Genomic DNA, 22034 nt, shown 5'->3' with positions numbered 1-22034 from the left:
CCTGAGTCCTGCAGTTTGTTTTTTTCTAAAACACGACTCAAATAGAAATGAACTGAGGGTTAATTTTTTGGGGGAATATTTCAAGTGTTTTCTAAATACAGATTTAGTTTGCTGGTAATAGAGGAGGGTTTGGAGAGTTTGATGCATGTACAGAATAAAGTACATTTGCAACAGACTGCTGAAGACGGTGCTGTGTTGTAATACCAATAAAATGCATTTACTTTCCATTTAATTTTGCTAAAATGAGACATTTGTTAATTTAAAGTGTTCATTCAACGTAATATCAAAATATGTACCTGGACTTCAAAGTTGGATTTTTTCTGCAGTATTTTATTCGAAATTAGAAAAAAAAAAGAAAAAAGATCTTTAGCACTGAAAGATATTTTCTTCCGAATGTTTTTTGGAGTTCTGAAATGTTCAGCAATTTATGGCCCACTTAATTAGCTTTAACGACACACAGATGTCCAGTAAGAACATCTTTTCATGTCCCACCATCTGCATCCGAGTGCAGCATCACTCTGAAGAGCGGATGAAAACACATCTCCGGTCCGCCCCAAGCGGGGAAATCTGGGACAAAGGTGTGAAAGAGTGAAAAGATCAAAACTGATTTCAGAAGTTTCTATTACAAGGCCTTTAAATCAACCACTAGATATTCTGTAGACATCATCTCTATAGCTGAGGTGTTTCGGAGAAGTTTGTGCATTGAAATATAGAATCACTGTAATAAACATGTTTTATCATCTTTTTGAGCGAACAGAAGTCAAATTAAAGCTCATCCTTCCTCTGACATAAACATGAAGCATCATATCCAATCAAAGCTGATCTCAAGTAGCTGCTCTGTCAGTCCAGAACATTTCAGCCCTGAAACAAACCACATGATTAAGTGGTTTTTGCCAGGACTCCTTTTTTAATTCAGAGAGAACAAAATACAAGCTTTCAACACAGCTTTAGAGCTGCAGCCGACAAATACATCATGATTCATCACTGGCTGAGTGAAAAGGCCTGATGGCAGCTGGTGGTTCTGTTCAAAGCTGGAAAAAGCACGCTGCACAGTGGACGTCTGCTGTGATGGGAAATTAGCAGGTTAGCGCATCAGTCTACAGGTACTTTCAAGGCTAAAAGACAAATAATAATAATGAACTCACCAAACCTCCAAAAATTAACTTCAAAATACCGGATTCCAAATAATATACCCAATCTAGCTTTCAGATGTATGATAACGGTGTAAAAACAGCGAGTAACTAGATGATTACATAAAAAATAACAATGGAAATAAATACTTTCTGAAGCAAGAACCTGCTTATTAATGCTCGTATCTGTTAGATGTCAAAAAGGAAAAACTCAGTTGTTTTAACTCACAGCAGAATGAATTAGCGTGACAAATTTCAATTAGTGTCAAATGTCAATAAGTGGATAAAAAAGGTGACAGAATATTTTCTTTCAAAATCTTAAAAGAAACAATGTATCTCTAAACTAACTTAGAGGCAGAAGTCTATTGTGTTTTAATTATTTCCTTTTGCTTTTAAAAAGTATACTGTAAACTGAAAAAAAAAGCTAAACACCATCACACGCATTCAGTTGACTAGAACCCGACATACACAGCAAATAACCATGTAGCTTCTTTGACTCAGTGTAACTAATTTTTCACTAATAATAAAGAGATTAAATTAGGAGCATCTGTCATTCTTGGAAGCCCAATTTACAGAAATATTTATTTGTTTTAATTAATTCACTCTTAGCTATGGAATCTATAAGATTTAAAGAAATAACCAAAAATAGTTTCTCACTTAGTTTAAACCACTTGTTTACACACACTGCACATACATACAGGTGCTGGTCATAAAATTAGAATATCATGAAAAAGTAGATTGATTTCAGTAATTCCATTTAAAAAGTGAAACTTGTATATTATATTCATACATTACATACAAACTCATATATTTCAGATGTTTATTTTGTTTAATTTTGATGATTACAAATGACAACAAATGAAAATCTCAAATTCATCATATCAGAAAATTAGAATATTACTGAAGACCAATAAAAACAAAGGATTTATAGAAATGTTGGCCAACTGAAAAGTATGGACAAGAAAAGTATGAGCATGTACAGCACTCAGTATTTAGTTGGGCCTCCTTTGGCCTGTATTACTGCAGCAATGCGGCGTGGCATGGAGTCGATCAGTCTGTGGCACTGCTCAGGTGTTATGATAGCCCAGGTTGCTCTAATAGTGGCTTTTAGCTCTTCTGAATTGTTGGGTCTGGTGTATTGCATCTTCTTCTTCACAATACCCCATAGATTTTCTATGGGGTTAAGGTCAGGAGAGTTTGCTGGCCAATTAAGAACAGGGATACCATGGTCCTTCAACCAGGTACTGGTAGCTTTTGGCACTGTGTGCAGGTGCCAAGTCCTGTTGGAAAATGAAATCTGCATCTCCAAAAAGTTGGTCAGCTGCAGGAAGCATGAAGTGCTCTAAAACTTCCTGGTATGTGGCTGCGTTGACCCTGGACCTCAGAAAACACAATGGACCAACACCAGCAGATGACATGGCACCCCAAACCATCACTGACTGTGGAAACTTTACACTGGAATTCAAGCAACGTGGATGAAGTGCCTATCTTCTTTTCCTCCAGACTCTGGGACCTTGATTTCCAAAGGAAATGCAAAATTTACTTTCATCAGAGAACATGACTTTGGACCACTCACCAGCAGTCCAGTCCTGTTTCTCTTTAGCCCAGGCAAGACGCTTCTGACGCTGTCTGTGGTTCAAGAGTGGCTTGACACAAGGAATGCGACAGCAGAAACCCATGTCTTTCATACGTCTGTGTGTGGTGGTTCTTGAAGCACTCACTCCAGCTGCAGTCCACTCTGTGAATCTCCCCCACATTTTTGAATGGGTTTTGTTTCACAATCCTCTCCAGGGTGCGGTTATCTCTCTTGCTTGTACACTTTTTTCGACCACATCTTTTCCTTCCCTTCGCCTCTCTATTAATGTGCTTGGACACTGAGCTCTGTGAACAGCCAGCCTCTTTAGCGATGACCTTTTGTGTCTTGCCCGCCTTGTGCAAGGTGTCGATGGTCGTCTTTTGGACAACTGTCAAGTCAGCAGTCTTCCCCATGATTGTGTAGCCTATAGAACTAGACTGAAAGACCATTTAAAGGCTTTTGCAGGTGGTTTGAGTTAATTAGCTGATTAGAGTGTGGCACCAGGGGCCATCAATTTTGAACCTTTTCACAATATTCTAATTTTCTGATATGATGAATTTGAGATTTTCATTTGTTGTCATTTGTAATCATCAAAATTAAACAAAACATCTGAAATATATGAGTTTGTATGTAATGTATGAATATAATATACAAGTTTCACTTTTTAAATGGAATTACTGAAATCAATCTACTTTTTCATGATATTCTAATTTTATGACCAGCACCTGTATATGGAACCCCAAAGACATTAAAGTGGAGTTAAGCTTAACCTTAAGTTAGGATTATCACTTATTTGTATTTGCTAAAATACCAGAGTTATGATGGTGAGATTGATGGAGCTTCTTTATGCTTTATTTTGGTTGAAGAAAGTATAAACAAGATTACAAAATGATCAGAGCCCACATAATGTAATGTAATGGCTGTGTAAATTGCAGACAGGTTAATCTACAGCAGCTAGCTGGAGGCTCACCTGTGGATATATTTGAAGAAAACATTTAAAATGCATTGCATCCTATCATGACTCCAGGCTAATATCTATAGCAAGCAGAAGAGATCTTTTGCCCACTATAATTCTAGTTCCTTCTTGGTTACAACTTCCTGATGCCTAAAGGATCCAAACAAAATATAAAAAGCATTCAAATTAGGACTGTCCATGTTTTAAACCTTTCAGCATCAAGACAATTTCTTTGTCCCAAAGATGAACGGAAGGAAGAAAGCTGGAATTCCAATAGAAACAGAAAAAAGATACGACTGAAACTTTGTGAAAGGTTTTACATTAAGCATATTTTTGATAAATTTTGAGTTTGGTTATAATGACCAATTTTGAGTGTATTGCCTCCCCAATAGTAAGGCATGGTCGGGGCAGCATCATGGTGAAAGAGCATTATGCGAGTATATTGAGGGCACATCTGAAGCCTTGCATGGTGGTGCCATAGTTCTGTTTTGGCAGGATGAACAGTTATGTGAGGTAATTCTGTGTTCTGGATTTTGTTTTATAACTTCATTCAGTAGGAGTTTTATCCATCTCTGCAGGAGTGTCAATAGGACTCATGGAAGAGAAAAAAATGCCAATAAAAGCAACATTCATAAAAAACAGACAGTGAGTTACATGGATATTCTTTAACTCCTTTATTTTGAACACACTGGAAGGCTTTGTCCACACATTCCTCTGTAGATGTACATGAAAACAGACTTCCACACATCGACACATTTATTTATTCAAACAGAACCATCATTAGAGATACACACTAACATCCATTCAACATGTTAAAAAAAAACAAAAAAAAACATAATACCAGGCTTTAATGAAAAAAAGAAAAATAGATTATATCTTAAACTCTAGTGTTAAAAGTACTAAGACACCAAGTCTCTGTTTGAAGATTATTTATGACAAGGAGCCATGAGAAAAGCATCCTGCAGTCATATTTAATGACCCAACTGCAGGAGTTTCATCAGATGGATCATTTATTTTAGAAGACGATATGATGGATAAGACATGTTTATATCAGCGCCTTCACCTGGATACTGATGGGACTTAATGGCAGCTTGCCTGGAAGAATCTCAGATCAGGGACCACATGTCGGCGTTTAAAGTGTAACAAAGAACTCTGAGGTAAACTTATGAGAAATAACACTCAGCCGCCACCTGCTTATTGGACTATACACAAGTCCCATTCTTCATTCTAATACATTCATTTACTACCTCGAAGGTAAATGTGTCCTCTATAACCACGGTCAGATTTAACGAGAATCAGAAGGGACATTCAAACTTATTAAAGCATCTCTAGAGTATTATTATAATAACTCATAACGGATATTTGGCACTACTGAGACTATGGTTATGCCTCGGATGTTCTTTCACAAAGTAGGCAGCTAAGAGTTGTTATTAATACAACTTGGTTTATTATCACAACACAATGACTAACTGTCTAATAAGTGTCCTTATGAGTTAAGCAGACTGTTGGAAATTAGGTCGATTGTAAGATATGTACACAGAAAGTGGCAGTGTGAATGGAATAAAAGGAACGCGTCCTATCTTATGAGGCTCATTAAGAAAAACAAACTAAATACGAAGAAGTTTAGCGCTTCATATGTAGTAGCTTCAGCGGTTCATAAACGGTTGGTTTAATCATGCTGTGGAGTGCGGCTACCAACCTGATTTGTTAAAAGAGCTTGTTACGTTGCTCAAACGAACTAATTCATTTTGAATGTACAACCATTTGCAAACATAAACCATGCAATTAATCAAAAGAGTAGTCATTAAAGAGTTGGTGTAGTTATTGCTGACAGGAAATGGACCACTGAGTACTACTATAACAAAAAAAAAAAAAAAAACTACCAAGAACCGTTTATCTTTAATACTTTGGATCTCTGCAAACTTCAGTTCAACTATATTCCACTTGGGAACAATTATTTAAACATATAAAACTGTTAAATCCATCATTGAGTGTGTGAAACTTATCCTAACATGCATTTTTATCATAAAATAAATGCTATGAGAACAATAATAGGATACAACAATAAGATACAAGCAAACTGATATTATTATTACTAGCATACAGTGTGCATATCATTTCTAAAGACCATATATAAAATACTAAATTGTGAACTTGCTACCCTTACATCATATGTTCTACTGTTAGGAATATTATACATCTCTGATTTTACAACAATGGACAGTAAACAATAAAGACACAGTTGTTGGTCGTTAAAATAAAATTCAAACATCGTCTCTTTCAAGTATCTGTGAAATGTAAAAAAAAAAAGCTACAAACTATTAACTTAATGTACATTTTGTTTTTTATGATGGTGATTTTCCTTCTGTTCACTGATTGATATTATAATATAAATAATATTTAATATCTACCCTTCTGCTAAAGTTTTTTTCCACCTTGGTCCAGTTTGGTTTTCATAGATTATATAAAGTTATTAGGGTAGCTTTATATAACGGTACAATGGTCCATTTGTAAACTCAAAAGTTCTTATTCCTGATTCTTCTACTAAACTGGGTTATTTAGTGGCAACTGGCCACCATAGACTTAAAGACAAACCCACTAATTCTTATAGTCTTCCAGCTGATTGTCGGCGTGTCAGTGGAAGTGTCCCATAGCTTCAGCTGCTTTTACTCTAACCACAGGATCTGGATCCTGGAGCAGCATCACTAAACCTGGATACACAGACACCGTTAACCTGGAGACATTCAGGATGTGACCTCCTTGTTTTAAAGGGAACTGGGAGACTTACCTTTGGAAATGGTGCTCATGTTGAGGTGGGAGAGCTGCTCCTGCTGAATGTTTCCCAGGAGGAACCCTAGTGGTGGAAATTGATATTACAACATGCAGCAAATTTTCAGACGGTAGAGTAAAATCCCCTAAAATGTAGGTTGTAATTAATGTAGTATAAAGCTGAAAGTCTGTAGGATCGCCGACTTCATTAACCAGCATTTCTGTATTACCAATATCTAATATCCTAATTTTTATCATTAGATGGAAGTCAGAATTTTTAATTTTCTAGGTGAGATTTTAAAGTTTATCAACATTGTTTGACACAAATCTAAATAAGTTTATTTTTATAAAAAAAAAAATTCCCTAATAATATTCTATTTCATTGAGATGCAATGATTTTGATACATGGATGAAATAGCAGTATCAGAACTGTTTCCTTGTTAATGTTAGCAGTTTATGTGATGTTGCAAACAGCTTCAGTACCTATAAACATGGCTGCTGCAGCTCTGACTTCAGACCAGCTGCTCTTAAAGAACTGGATGACGGAGATGTGGTAGAAGTTCAACATGCCGGGAAAGTCTTGAATCTACAACAAAACAAAAACAAGAATGACCATAACAGTTGCTGCTGTAATGTAACAATAACTCCTTGCAGGTGTATTAAGCTGGGCGTACACTGTGCGATTTTTTCAGTCGTTGCATGCAGCTACTGCTCACGCCGTACGACTAAACCGCAGGTTTTAGTCGTACAGTGCGAGTTCACAGCTCACGATGTATGTGCAGCACAATGCTCTGATGCGATCTACCTGCTCACACTGTACGACTAAAAAGCACGTCAGACTCAGCTCCACAGTGAGATGAAGCTGCTCTGACTCCTCTATCCGGAAGCCAAACAAACAGAAGGGGAATATTAAGCTCACTACAGTGAACCGCGCTGCCTTGGCAATTGGTGCAATTTTGTGCTGAAAGCCCTAAAAATAAAAGGCGACGACATATTTTGAAAAAAAGACAAGGCTGAGCAAACGTGGCTACTATGGTCTGTCAATTTTACAGACAGAACTGCATTTCACTCATTGCATCCCTGCCACGCTTCTTTGTTTACAGAAGAATCCTTCTTTGCGCATGCACACAGAGAGATTTGCCCACGACGGTCGGGAGAAAATCAAACATGACCTCAGGATTCCTGATCGGGAGGTGGTCGTGTGAGGCTGATCACCTCTCGTAACCCCCTGTACACTACACAACTCACGATCAGGCTGAAAGTCGGGCCGTTCGAAAGAGTCTCGCATGTCTGAAAAATTGCCTTGAAAATCGCACAGTGTACGCTGGGCTTTAGAGGAATGCGCAGCTAAAAATCAGCAAGCTTTAATGCTACAGCAGCGCAGGTGTGTCTCACCAGGTACTTGGTGAGATCATTGATGAACTCTCCATAGTGCAGGCTCTTGTCCTCATGAAGGTGATTCTGAAACATGGTTGTGATCTGCTCTGATCCAACTACAGGAGCGCACACTCGCATCGCATATTTACAGGCCTGAAAACATTAGCAGAAGAAGAGATATACAAATATTAAACAAACGTAAAACTGAAGAGGTATATGTATGAAAAAAAGCTTTTCCAACTGCTGCGCGTGCTTCTGTACCTTGACCACTTGTGTGTTTGGGTCGACCAGGTGCAACAGTAAGCTGACCAGAACATTATGGATCTGGTCTTTGAATATCTGCTCCCCTGAGCCAAATTTGGACAGATTGCCCATCAGGAGGATGGAAGCACAGCGGATATCGTCATTTTCCTGCACAAACATCAGGACAGAAATTTCTAATGTTTACACACTTGCAGGAAGAATTAAGCAACATGAAAAAATGAGATAATGGAGGACAAGTCTTTTCTCAGCTGGATCCCTTAGGCCTAGTAACGAATGCTGCATTTGCTGTATTTGAGCCCAAGAATTAATTATGAAGAGCTTATTTTTGTCATTTCCATTTTAGTTTCCACATCGGTGGTTAAAATGCAGCATTTTTAGCTAAGCTCAGACCATCAGACAACATCAACATCCAACAGGTAGGTAGTCCAAAGGATTTAAATTAAAATTGTTTCAGTCCATTAGAACTAGACACTTTTCCTACAATTAGCAGCAGAAAATTAATAAAAAAATAAATAAAATCATCATACAGGCCATTTTCTGCTGTAAACTGCTGAAATAACCAACTTGACCGTTATTGCACAATCTAAAGTATGACCGATGTGCAGTGTGTGATATTACAGCAGCGCAAGCTGAATTGTGGTTTTTATTTTGTTATAATTGAGTGTGAGAACCCAAAACACTGCTTGATGCAATATTTGCAGTCGTAGTGTTGGCTCTCTGTAAATGTGAGGAGGATGAACTTCAACTGGCCTCAAAGCCCCAGCTGATGCATGGTGGTCATGACTGGGATGCTATTGGTCACACTGAGTAGCTGGTGCATTTTGCAAGGATAAAGAAAGAAAAGTCAGGAGGACAAGCCCTAATTATAACTGATATCAACTGTGCAGTTTTCAGGAATAGAACTGCAAACAATAGATTTTTATAACATAAAACCACCTAAATTAAAGTTTTTCTATGAAAATTATACTGTACATTGTTTTTTTTATTCACTAGCAAGATAATATTGTATAACAGAGTACAGGTAATGGGGGAAAAACTGGTAAAAAAAAAGAGCATATCTTTTTATAAGCCTGTAAAATATTCAAAGAATAAAGCAAATGTTCTAATTAATGGAGTAGCTGCAGTTTTATTAGCAAGGGAAGCTTAGAGATATGAAAATATAAATAAATTCTCTTATGTTAGCATCTTAAAACCCAACTCACACTTTCTAAGAAAGGTTTGATTTTCATGAAGATGTAGACCACCAGTAAGTGGACGTTCTTCTTGTCCAGGTGAAGAAGAACTTTAGACAGACCAGACATGGCCTCCAGGGTAATCAGTTTACCTGTAAAAGACAAAATAACGTAAACAACCAGCTTTTCCTCAATGATGACAAAACTTCCCTGCTCCTCTTCAATTACCCGGATCATCTTTCTCCTCCATTCCTGAGCTCATAGCTGCGAGCAGCTCCTTGGCGTATTTATTCACCTAAAAGGAAAAGGAACAAGTTAACAGATCGCATCTGTAGAGGGTGTACCGTATCCTTGGGGGGGCAGGCGCTCATATTTGCATACCTTTTCAGGGGATCCCACTGCTATGTTGCCCAGTCCTCGCACAGCCAGCATGCGGACAGTGCAGCAGGGATCTGATATCCTCTCCATCATGTTGTTCATCAACACGTCTATCAACATCAGCTCAGTCACAACATGATGGTTCAGCAGCTGGACTCATAAAAAAAGAACAGAGAAACAAAATCAATGGCAAGTTTTCATCTCCTACTGTGGTGGTCTGCGTTAGAACGAAGAGAAATTGAGTTTTTTTTTCTTTTTTATTTAAGTAAAACTGCTTCTAACCTCGGAAAAGAAAGCAGTGACAGTAATTCTTTGACTTTCATAGATGTTGTTCAGCGACGGGCAGAGACTCTCTACAATGGCAGGCAACCTGGGACCAGCATGCTTGGCCAACGCCCTAAACAAGACAAGCACACAAATGAACATACGGTTACACAAAAAAAGAAGTTAGACAAAACAGCTATTTTTGCATCTGCATCCTAAGTTTGAAATATAAAGAAAATCCTTCAGTGCAGCTCAGACTTCTCAGGTTCCTTTTAAGGGTTACTGTCCAAAAAGGTTTGGTTTCAGCGTGCTCACCTTGCCAACAGCGTTATCCCTGTAACGTGTGTGTTTTGCTCCTTCATTGCATCCCAGGCATTATCTTCATCCAGTCGTTTCATCACCTCATCTAACTGAGCGCGGGCCAACAGGATCCGCAGAGCGTCAGCTGCAACCCTGAAGGAGAAAATAACAAACAGATCCTTGTTAAACTAAAGCCCTTCCACAGAGGTTCTTAGAGCCTTTGGCCAAACAATACAGATAAATGAAAATGAGATGAAAAGCACTTTTATTGAGCCTCATCTTTTTATTGAGTACCTACTTATACCTATACAACACCGTAACAATAATATAAAGGATGTTAAAGATCTAGTCTATGTTACTATGCTTCGTCTTTAAAGTAGAAGGGACTCAATTTAAAATAAAAACAGCAAACCTTTTTACATCAAAGGAAAATTCACAAAATAAAAATAAACTGTGGTTTCTTTATTTAACGATGAACAAATGCCATGTCGTTTATTTTTAACCAACCTACAAAACTACATTAATCTACAATTAAAGATAAAAACAATTATAAAAGATTAAGCAGCAATTTGAATGTGTTAAAAAAAAAATTGAAAGGATAAGTTTATGTACAGTGAGGAAAATAAGTATTTGAACATCCTGCTATTTTTTCTGTTCTCCCACTTAGAAATCATGGAGGGGTCTGAAATTGTCATCGTAGGTGCATGTCCACTGTGAGAGATATAATCTAACAATAAATGAAATCCAGAAATCACAATGTAGGATTTGTTCAAATAATTCTTAACTATTTAGCAGGGTGTTCAAAGACTTTTGATCCCCTGAAATAAATAACCTACCCGGCTACATGCAGGGAGCCTGAGTGTTTATGAGCGTTGTCCTTCGGGGCCATGACTCCAACGCTCGCTCCCAGTCTGACGGTCAGACAGGAGAAGAGCTGAGGAAACAGGCCCACTGCTGGCTCCTGCGTATGTCCGTTTAATAACAGTTCCTTCAGACCACATGTCATCTGAAATCAGAGAACAAACAGGAACACAAATGTCAACAATCAGCTTCCCCTTCTAATCTAGTTGACCTTCCTTTGCTTTGGTACAATAGATTCACACCAGCAGCTCCCTGAAGAACAACAAGCAGTAATGAAACACTTAGGTCCCACTTACAGCCAGTGGCTGATTGGTCGCCACTTTCGTCATGCCTCCCCTCATCATTGACTCCTTCTTGTCAACGTAGGGCGCCGTGATGGAAAGTTTCTCCATCACCATCTCTATGATCTGATTGGCTACAATGGGATCTGCTCCCAAAGCCATCCACATCTCACTGGTCCAGCTAGAGGAGACAGTAAAAAATACACAAGCAACAAAATGTCAGGAAATCTAAAATCAGAAGATTTTAGTAGTTTGATTAAATAGCTTGTGATTGTTTGTGTACCTGTCATAGGGAAGAGGTTGGTTAACTAGAGTATTAATGACCGTCTGCAGATGCTGAGAAGCCAGGATTAATACTGTCTGCCCCACTGCTACCCTCACCTTAACAGGAAGAGGAAAAAAACAGCACAAAAGTGACATGAGATGTAGAGCTTTAAAAATTTATATTTGGTACTTTTATAACTCAAACATTATGGAAAACATATAAAAAAAAACACATAAAGAGTTTCTAAAATGGTTTATACAGGAATAAAAACATTGCATGAATGAATGGACAAGTTACCTGTTCCTCTGTAATACTCTGCAAACGCACATGCAGAACCTCCAACATTTCTGGGACCTGTGAAGCCAGCAAATACACACCACCCATTAACAACAGCTAATAATCTTCCACCTTAGCAGTTATTTCTGCGTGTGCAGCGGCTATCCGTTACCAGATCTTGCAGTCCGCCTCCCCTGTTTTTCAGCAGGGTGTTCAGGATGACGGACGAAGCTCTGCAGCAGTTTGTTTGACTGTCCACCAGCCCTTCAAACAACATGAAGACCATGGTCGTCAGCTGCTGCTGAGGCAGGCGTTTAGTCATCACCTGATGGGTGCAGGAGAAGATGCAGTTACTCTTCTGGTTCCGACTACACTCATTAGCCTTGCAAATAGTTAGAACAATACTTTTTGGATGAAGCTGTGCTGAAAATTCTTTAACATTGAGCCTTAAAGTATTCATACCTATTCCTTTACTCTTTAATGGATTAAAATGTTATTACCATTCAATCATTGACTTCTTTGTTTTATTGGCATTTTGTATGTTTGTATGAACAGAGAGTAATGCATAAATAATATTTGAAAAGATGAGTTAATATAGAAAATTGTGGATTTGTATTTAGTCGCCTTAAATCCTCTGCATCCGCCGTAACGCACCTTTGTGAGATCTGAACAGGTCTTGTAAAGAACAGCATGATCAGGGTTCTCTAGCGCTTCTTTTAAAGATGGTAAACCTTCAACAGCTTCATCTTTATAATCCAAAGAGAACCCTAGCAAACAGAAAACATTGATTATACATATGATTTGTCTATCTTATGTATAAAAGGATCCTGGGGCTTCTATGATTACCTTCGTATCGTAGCTGTATACTAAGTAGGGCATATATGCTGTCAACTGCTGCAGCACGTACAGCCGGCTGAGGGTCAGAGCAGCGGGGAGACAGACGACCCAGCAGAGCTCCAAGGTTGTGGAAAGAGACCATACTCTGCAGACGTAAGGATGCACAAACAAGCAAAACCAGACCTTTGTTATAGACAGTAGAAGTAACAAGCAAAGAGAACAGCTATGTTATCTGATCCCTTTTAGCCATTAAAATCTGTAAGTTTTGCTACTGAAAGCAAAATAAAGAAGTCTGATAAAACAAAACAAACAAAAAAAACAAAAAACAAAAAAAACACTGAGCGCACTGTCCCATATGCGAGTACCTTAACATTTAGGTTTTGCAGATAGTAAGCCAGAAGATTAGAGGTGGCAGTAATGGCTCTCTCCCTCTCATGATCGTGAACAGAGCTCAGCCACAATTCGATGTGCTGCAAATAAAGAAACCAGAAAGGAAACATATAAAAACAACACACCCAGATCAAACTGTAGAAAAAAACATGGCACTTAAACATCACCATCATTGAAACTAGGATAAGAGCCACCATTACGGAGGCTGACAGGTGCCACATTTCAATACCCTGTGATATTAGGTTTATATGCATTGAGTAATATTAGAAAACTGGAATACATAAAAACTGTATTCAATAAGTAATTCATTATATGGTCCTCAGTAATATGTAGTGATTTCATTTTATGAGGTAAATATAATTATTTCATGATTTAATACATTATTTCACGTTCCTGAAGCACAGCATGAGTTAATTTAAACTGTCACAGATCCATCAAAGGAGGAGGCGGGTCTATGGCGGCTCTCATAGAAACCGTTGGATTGGCTGCTTATTACTCAGCAAAATGAGAAAAGGCGGAATTAATTCAAAAATGTGTTTCAATTTATTTACAGCCATCATTATGAGGCAATTCAAATATAAGTAACTTATGAAAGAGTTTGCTGGGGTCTGGTTTGGTGGCAGCTGCCAGAGACTTCAGCAGAATCAGCGTTAGCCCCGCCCACTGACTACGTTCTACTCCCTCATTAACTTTACAGAGGTCTACAGGTGCTGGTCATAAAATTAGAATATCATGAAAAAGTAGATTGATTTCAGTAATTCCATTTAAAAAGTGAAACTTGTATATTATATTCATACATTACATACAAACTCATATATTTCAGATGTTTATTTTGTTTAATTTTGATGATTACAAATGACAACAAATGAAAATCTCAAATTCATCATATCAGAAAATTAGAATATTGTGAAAAGGTTCAAAATTGATGGCCCCTGGTGCCACACTCTAATCAGCTAATTAACTCAAACCACCTGCAAAAGCCTTTAAATGGTCTTTCAGTCTAGTTCTATAGGCTACACAATCATGGGGAAGACTGCTGACTTGACAGTTGTCCAAAAGACGACCATCGACACCTTGCACAAGGAGGGCAAGACACAAAAGGTCATCGCTAAAGAGGCTGGCTGTTCACAGAGCTCAGTGTCCAAGCACATTAATAGAGAGGCGAAGGGAAGGAAAAGATGTGGTCGAAAAAAGTGTACAAGCAAGAGAGATAACCGCACCCTGGAGAGGATTGTGAAACAAAACCCATTCAAAAATGTGGGGGAGATTCACAAAGAGTGGACTGCAGCTGGAGTGAGTGCTTCAAGAACCACCACACACAGACGTATGAAAGACATGGGTTTCTGCTGTCGCATTCCTTGTGTCAAGCCACTCTTGAACCACAGACAGCGTCAGAAGCGTCTTGCCTGGGCTAAAGAGAAACAGGACTGGACTGCTGGTGAGTGGTCCAAAGTCATGTTCTCTGATGAAAGTAAATTTTGCATTTCCTTTGGAAATCAAGGTCCCAGAGTCTGGAGGAAAAGAAGAGAGGCACTTCATCCACGTTGCTTGAAGTCCAGTGTAAAGTTTCCACAGTCAGTGATGGTTTGGGGTGCCATGTCATCTGCTGGTGTTGGTCCATTGTGTTTTCTGAGGTCCAGGGTCAACGCAGCCACATACCAGGAAGTTTTAGAGCACTTCATGCTTCCTGCAGCTGACCAACTTTTTGGAGATGCAGATTTCATTTTCCAACAGGACTTGGCACCTGCACACAGTGCCAAAGCTACCAGTACCTGGTTGAAGGACCATGGTATCCCTGTTCTTAATTGGCCAGCAAACTCTCCTGACCTTAACCCCATAGAAAATCTATGGGGTATTGTGAAGAAGAAGATGCAATACACCAGACCCAACAATTCAGAAGAGCTAAAAGCCACTATTAGAGCAACCTGGGCTATCATAACACCTGAGCAGTGCCACAGACTGATCGACTCCATGCCACGCCGCATTGCTGCAGTAATACAGGCCAAAGGAGGCCCAACTAAATACTGAGTGCTGTACATGCTCATACTTTTCATGTTCATACTTTTCAGTTGGCCAACATTTCTATAAATCCTTTGTTTTTATTGGTCTTCAGTAATATTCTAATTTTCTGATATGATGAATTTGAGATTTTCATTTGTTGTCATTTGTAATCATCAAAATTAAACAAAATAAACATCTGAAATATATGAGTTTGTATGTAATGTATGAATATAATATACAAGTTTCACTTTTTAAATGGAATTACTGAAATCAATCTACTTTTTCATGATATTCTAATTTTATGACCAGCACCTGTAAGTAGAAATATAGAAGCTGGAGTTGATCATCAAACCTGCTGGAAATTAATTAGCAATATGTTTTAAAACTTTTCCCTTTTCTCTAGAGAAAATTATGACGGAGTGAAAGAAAACTTTATTTATAAATTCCGTCTATTTATTTCCAATTTTAATAAATTAATGATACATTTAAATAATCATTTAATTAGTTATGTATTTATTGTATTCTGGCACTCATCAGCCTCTGCACTCCATTTTTAGAACATGCATTTAAGTTTATCACAAGGATTCATCAAAAAATGAAGATGAGAGTGAAACATCAAGCTTTACCTTAAAGATACTCTGCAAGCCATCAGGACTGCGTTCCCTCGCCAGAACGCTCCTCAGAAGCTCCTGCAGAGCAGCCAACGTGTCTTTGTACAAAGCCTGGAGAGAGAAGACGGGGTGTTTTCAGTTCCCTAATGTTTTGCAACTATAAAAGTGAAATGAAGTCAAAGCATCTGTCCTAATATTTTTTTTTTATAGTAATATTTTTAAATACTGTCTTATGGTAAGAGTTGTTCTCTCCTTAAGTTTTCAGCTGTGGGGCTTGAGAGTCACTGAATTTCAATTCCTTAATATGTCGTTTGTGTTGCAGAAATCGATGTTAAAGCTGAATTTGAAGCAGCACCAAAACAACACGTGTCTGTTGATCTGTTACTTGATCTGTAACTCACCTTTCTCTGCTTGGGGTCAAGGTTCTCCTCATCTTTTGTTTTTTCTGGAGTGTGCGTGTCAGGAGGCAGGGAAAACACACTGTTCACGCAGACCTTCAATAAATCAAAGCTCTCACTCTCACCTAACGGAGGGTCCAGGGGTCTGAAGCATTAAGTCAAGGATTAAACTCTAGAAACGCATAAGGACTGCAGACCAATAGCTTCTGTGCAGTGAATAAATTACATTATGAAGGGTTAGAAATCACTGACAAGCTACCAAATCAGGGGATTTGTAGGATTGTCTGTTGGGTTATTCTAGAAACTGTAGTTCTATGCTCTCAAACAATTCAGTTTACTTTCCTATTTTAGTTACAGCTTCCCAATAAAGCTCATATACAAAAGGAGAAATTGTTTCTGGTTTTGACGCTCATCTGGTAACCCTATATCACTTTACAGTTTGAAAGTATTAACAATGTGAAGGCTATGTTTGGATTGATGATAAAATGCATCAGACTTAAGAGCCTTAAAGGTGCAGTAGGAGATCTTTTCTGAAGCATTTTTTACCATATGGCTTGAAGATCTCCCAACAGCCGCTTAGCAAGTAGTGAAATAGAAGGTCTGGAAGTGAAACTAAAATAAATTGTCCTCGCCACAGTGTGAAATGAACGAATAATCCCAACCAATCACTAGAGACAATCCGTGGTACACTATTGGTTCCTGACACGTCAATCATGGTCGTCTGCTTGCCACCCACCCCTGTGCGCGTACCCTGACACATGAACGAATCGACACCCCCCACCACCCCTCCCAATGCTCGTGCAGGACACCATGGCTGGGGGCTAGCCACTGTTATGCTACGTTCACACAAAAAGCAGCAAAAACGTATGAGCTGCTTCATTGTTGATGCTTGTACAAGTTTAGTTCTGATGCGTGGCTGAAGCATCTCTGCTGCTGTAGCTGCACGGTGGAAAAGGTGGGTCTGATGTGCTTTTCTTTGCCTCTAACAATGGCAGCTACACTTGCTGTGATCAGTGGGTATAAAGTAGTTTGAATCTATTTTGAAATGAGAAAGTCCACCTGAAAACATGGTCAGTGCAGTGAGTTCATCCAGATTACAATCCTGTCTTCAAATATTACTTCTGTCGGAGCCGCTCAGACCCCCGTACACCGGACGTGCGCTGTCACTAGAAGAAGTTTTATTTAGCTGTCTAGCTACTAATGCTACTGCATAGCTAGTCAACATTTAGACACAAATAAAAGCCTAAACAACAGATAAAGCGCCCTGAAATTATTTCTATTTTTCAATAAAACAATAGTCTAAATGCAGGCTGCACTGTGAGTTGGGCAAGCCCTCCTTTAATTACAAGGTGTACTTTCTCAAATATGCAAACATGGTAAATCTTAAAGGAGCCAAACACAGTGTGCTATAAATGTTACAACCTGGTTATGATTAGGGAGGATCTTCTACTTTTCTTTGCAGGGGAGTTGCGGCAGAATCAACTCACGAAACAAAGGACGATATGATTAGCGTATCACACTTCTATCGTCTGAAAGTTGCAGACCATTGATAAATGGTTTCATGTCAGCCATGTTTTGAGCTTTTACTTATCAGTTATATGTCATCAATGTTAGAATTTATGCTCAGAATACTTTAATTACATAATTAATTGGATAGAAAACATGGATCCCTTCTAAAAACCTCTTTCCTCAACGTGACAGTAATGGATAGAAATGAAGGATACATCAGGTTGGCACAGGTGGTCATCACCAGGGGGCGTACAGGAGTCCTTAATGAATCAGATGGCTCAGACTTCATGAAATCCTGATCAGTGAAAGTAGACGACAAGAATAAAAAAAATAATAATAGTAAAGCTAAATATTATTGAAAAATGTGATAAAGCTCCATGTTTGTTCCTAAGCTATAATCATACTGACCAGCATAATGGTGATGAGCTCCTGCTTGCGAGAGAAGATGTAGCCTTGTTTCTTCACACACCTAGTGATAGCTTTGGCTATGAGCCCAATACTCTGGATCAAACTAAGCTTCATAGTCAGGTCCTGAGTGAAAACAAAGATAAACGGACAAGAAACATTAAAATAAAGAAAGTAATCGTGCAAACATGATTTTTTTTTTCCAAAAGGCAAACCACCCAACAGAAGCAAACGTGTTAATCAATCCAACAATGTTATGGCAGACTGATCCACCATGCCTAAAAAGATGGAGAGAAATCTGAAATTATAGCTGCAAGATTAAGAGAACTTTCTAAAAACAGAGGACCAACTGTAGGCCCTCCCAGTCCAAAAAGCATCAGATAAGTCCAAGGCTATGTTTACACAGCAGGAAAATATGACCTGCGTTGCATATTTTCCCGGCATTTTGAACAACCCAATTCCGATCTGATTTGATCCACTTCCCTGTGCTACTAAATGGGATAATTATCAGCTAGTTTTCAAAATTTCTGTAGTCTTATGGTGAGGGCTACCACTACACATTCATACAGACTTCTCCGCAGCATGTCTGATTGCTTTGCTGAAGGCTGTTTATTAATAGTTGATAACTATTAACCATTTATCAACTATTAGTTGAGATATTTTTTCTTACCTTCCTTTGTCTTTTTATGATGTGCTAATAAACTGTCGGCTGGCATTGCGCAAGGGTATAAAAACATCACAGAGACACCAGCATGTATTATTATGCTTTGTTTGCTGTAATCAATGCTTTTTTAACTCTGACTTTCACATCCATCATTAAGTTTGCAACCAGTGGGTATCACTTCCTTCTGCATGTTCGGGTTTTTTTTTAGTGTTGCACCGATACCAATACCAGTATCGGACAGGGCTCTGATCCAGCACTAAAATGTTGGTATCGGCGGATACTGACAAATATCCATTTTTAGAGCCAAGAGTTTATGCTATTGTCACCCATTCCAGGTAAGCAATAAAAAGTTCTACTGAATTCACTTTGTATTAGTCTTTTTCCTGCTGCACAAAGATAGGCAGCAGCTTGACATGATGGTAATTATTTTTACATCCAAGTAGCATGCCGTTCTTCATATATACACACACATGATGGTATCAGGATCGGCCAATACTGCACAGCCAGGTATTGGGTATCGGTATTGGGGCCAAAAATCGGTGCAACACTAGTTGTTTTGGTTAAAATGCTAAAAGATCAAATTGGAACTCAGCATCTGGACCTGCTGTGTGAACATAGCATAAGGCTTTGGAGAAAATAGAATTAGAAATTACAAGAGCATTTCACACTGAATGTTAGTCATTGAGGAGGGATATAAGAGCAGTCCACCTTTAGGCAACTATCAAACAAGAAGGATGCATAGAAAACAGGAAATTCTTAGAAAGACAGATGTAGGCATTTTATAGGTTGATCCGTATAGTGATAATGATCTACATCATTTAGTTGATATAATGACCAAATGATTAACTTTACATTTATGCAAAAATTTAAACTATCGATCCAAACAATCCCTGTCGAAAGCAAAAGATCTTGTCACTTTTTTTAATTCATTAAGTTTCTGTAAGTTGATACAGATCAATGTTCCCTCTAAGCTGTGCCATTGTGAATTTGTTCACTCCTCGCTCAGTCACAGTTAACAAGAAAGTCTTTGTACTGCATTAAATAAATCCAACATAAACTATAAATCAAATAGACCAATAAAATCTTTTTTTTTTCTGTATCATTTTTAATCTGTGCATCATTTGTTTTTCAACTTAAAGCCAAAAATTAAAATACAAGAAACAGGTGTTTTTTTTTTTACCCTAAAATTTTGTTACATAATATAGAGTAATGAGTAATTCATTGCTATAATATATATATATATATATATATATATATATATATATATATAAAAAACAATAAATAGGGAATAAATGTATTTTAATTTTATTTTGTTTGGGGCTCTTATAGCATGTTGTGTTTGTGACCTCCATTATGAATTACTTCAGCCTGCTGGGCTCTGGAAATGCAAAACATTGTTCCCCTATGAAGATCTGTTGCCCCTATGTTGGGGGAAATTCAATTGGGAGCACTGCTGCAGCCAGAGGCAGTGTGGTGAAATATTTGGTTCCCCACAGCTATTGTGGCGCACAATCTACTCTTCAATTCCACTTTTAAAATATCACAATTTTTAGAATAAAAAAAAAAAGCATAGCTTTAAGAGTTGTGTTTAATTTTTTTTTTTTTATTAAACGTCAGTGTCCTTTAAAAAAGAAGTTAAGCTAATGTCTGAATTCAGGGTATCAGAGAGCTAAAGCTGCTTAAATAAATAATCCAACATGAAGAAGAATGTGTCAGAGCTAAAGCTGCTTAAATAAATAATCCAACATGAAGAAGAATGTGTCAGCCTAAATTATTGATCAGTCCAGGCTTCCAGAACAATGAAACTAACAGCCCTGCTGTCCAACATGCACACAGTTGATGACGTACCTGTTCTAAATTTAAGTACATTATGAAGCTAAAATTTAAACAGGGGCCAATCAGCACATTCTCTGATATTTGGCTTTTTCTTTCATTTTAAGTGGGCCAAATCAATTAAATTAAAAATAAATTAATGAAAACTGCCGCTGTAATCTCTTATTTGTTTAATAAACAATTTAACAGGTTTTTAACAAGTTCAACATTGGTGTGTGGCCTCAGTGTAAACATTTGATGTCGCTCATGGTCTTTAGCTCAGACACATGAAAAATTAGAGGGAACACTGATACAGATGTCGATGTGGTAGAATGGTAAGAATATCCTACAATATCGATCGCAGACTTGCATATTAAATATCAGAAGTATTGTATGTCGACAGATTTTGCTATATCAGTGAACATTGCAGTGTCATCCACACAAATCTGTATATTATTAGCATAAAAATAATAAAGTTGGTAATTTACTCCCCTAATATTAGTTAGATAAATTAAACAGCTACATGTGACATCATCAATAACAATATGCTATATACTATATATTGTATGTTTTATATTTTATATAGCTATTAGGGGTGGAACGGTTCACAAAATAAAGGGTGCGGTTCGGTTCACGGTTTCGTGGTCACGGTTTTCGGTTCGATATATGTTGATTGTTAGCCTGACATGTTGGTCCTGTTGCTGTTAGCATAAACAAAACGTGTTGCACAATGCTTGACCACTGTTGCACTTTTATCCACAACTTTCTTTCCGCCGTCATCGTAGGTCACTCTAAATGCAAAGTGGTCCCATACAGCAGACCTATAAAGTGCTGCTGGCGCATCTTCCAACTCCTGTTCTTTCCCTCTCGCTATACTCACACAATTCTCCACAACAACTGATTTTTTTCTGCTACACCCGGCTACGCTGCTTCGCTTCTTCTGCTTCTTGTTTACTACTGGTGGTTGGCTTTGGTCGCAGTACCACCACCTTCTGCTCTGGAGTGTAAACTCTTTGCCTATGAGAAAAAGGAGCAGCGCATGAACCGAACGCAACACACGCGAATCGAACCGAGACAGTCGAACCGAACGATTCTGACGGTTTTCATAAACCGTTCCATCCCTAATAGCTATAGATTCTATATTCTGTATATAATTTGCACCATCCATACCTAGTCAGATTCTTTGTGAGTTCAAACCTACATGGCAATAAACTTGATTCTGAATAAATGATAATTATTCCCCATCCATAGTTAATAACGGCATTTAATCTCAACTAAAAATTTGGAAGAATTTTCTAAAAAGGACAATAATGTCTCCATATTGGTACAGGACCAAATGTGAAGATGAAGGTTTTTCTAAAGTGCTTTTATTTAGAAGGATTTAAATTATAATGAAGGCCTTCTTCATGGTCACTATCATGTAGTGACACAAGGTGTCAGTAGATGATAAAAAGAAAAACTCATGTTTGTGTGTGTAAAGTCTACAAGAAAGAAAAGCGAAATTTTAAAGCAAGGCTACTGATGAGACTTGGCAAACAA

At 38.0% G+C, this 22034-nt stretch overlaps 1 protein-coding gene across 2 annotated transcripts in view; it reads right to left on the bottom strand.

The window, feature by feature from the left end:
- Positions 1–4320: 4320 nt before the first annotated feature.
- Positions 4321–22034, bottom strand: part of mroh1 (maestro heat-like repeat family member 1) — a 32791-nt gene continuing 15077 nt past the window's right edge. For both annotated transcript variants that reach the window (XM_038285594.1, XM_038285603.1), the window contains 22 exons: positions 18023–18145; positions 17830–17909; positions 16109–16250; positions 15723–15818; positions 13071–13175; positions 12715–12850; positions 12523–12635; positions 12041–12193; positions 11890–11946; positions 11611–11708; positions 11343–11508; positions 11022–11191; positions 10201–10338; positions 9904–10018; positions 9625–9771; positions 9472–9538; positions 9274–9395; positions 8069–8218; positions 7826–7960; positions 6914–7016; positions 6450–6515; positions 4321–6372 (listed from right to left, as the gene is read on the bottom strand). In XM_038285594.1, coding sequence (XP_038141522.1) covers positions 6296–6372; positions 6450–6515; positions 6914–7016; positions 7826–7960; positions 8069–8218; positions 9274–9395; positions 9472–9538; positions 9625–9771; positions 9904–10018; positions 10201–10338; positions 11022–11191; positions 11343–11508; positions 11611–11708; positions 11890–11946; positions 12041–12193; positions 12523–12635; positions 12715–12850; positions 13071–13175; positions 15723–15818; positions 16109–16250; positions 17830–17909; positions 18023–18145 — 2559 coding nt within the window. In that variant the 3' untranslated portion in view covers positions 4321–6295. The remainder of the gene's footprint in view (positions 6373–6449; positions 6516–6913; positions 7017–7825; positions 7961–8068; positions 8219–9273; positions 9396–9471; positions 9539–9624; positions 9772–9903; positions 10019–10200; positions 10339–11021; positions 11192–11342; positions 11509–11610; positions 11709–11889; positions 11947–12040; positions 12194–12522; positions 12636–12714; positions 12851–13070; positions 13176–15722; positions 15819–16108; positions 16251–17829; positions 17910–18022; positions 18146–22034) is intronic.

Source organism: Cyprinodon tularosa, unplaced genomic scaffold (genome assembly GCF_016077235.1).
Source record: "Cyprinodon tularosa strain WSP-4 unplaced genomic scaffold, ASM1607723v1 ctg1054, whole genome shotgun sequence".
Lineage (NCBI taxonomy): Eukaryota > Metazoa > Chordata > Actinopteri > Cyprinodontiformes > Cyprinodontidae > Cyprinodon > Cyprinodon tularosa.
Note: the sequence above shows the minus strand (reverse complement) of the source record. Positions and strands in the feature narration are given on the sequence as shown.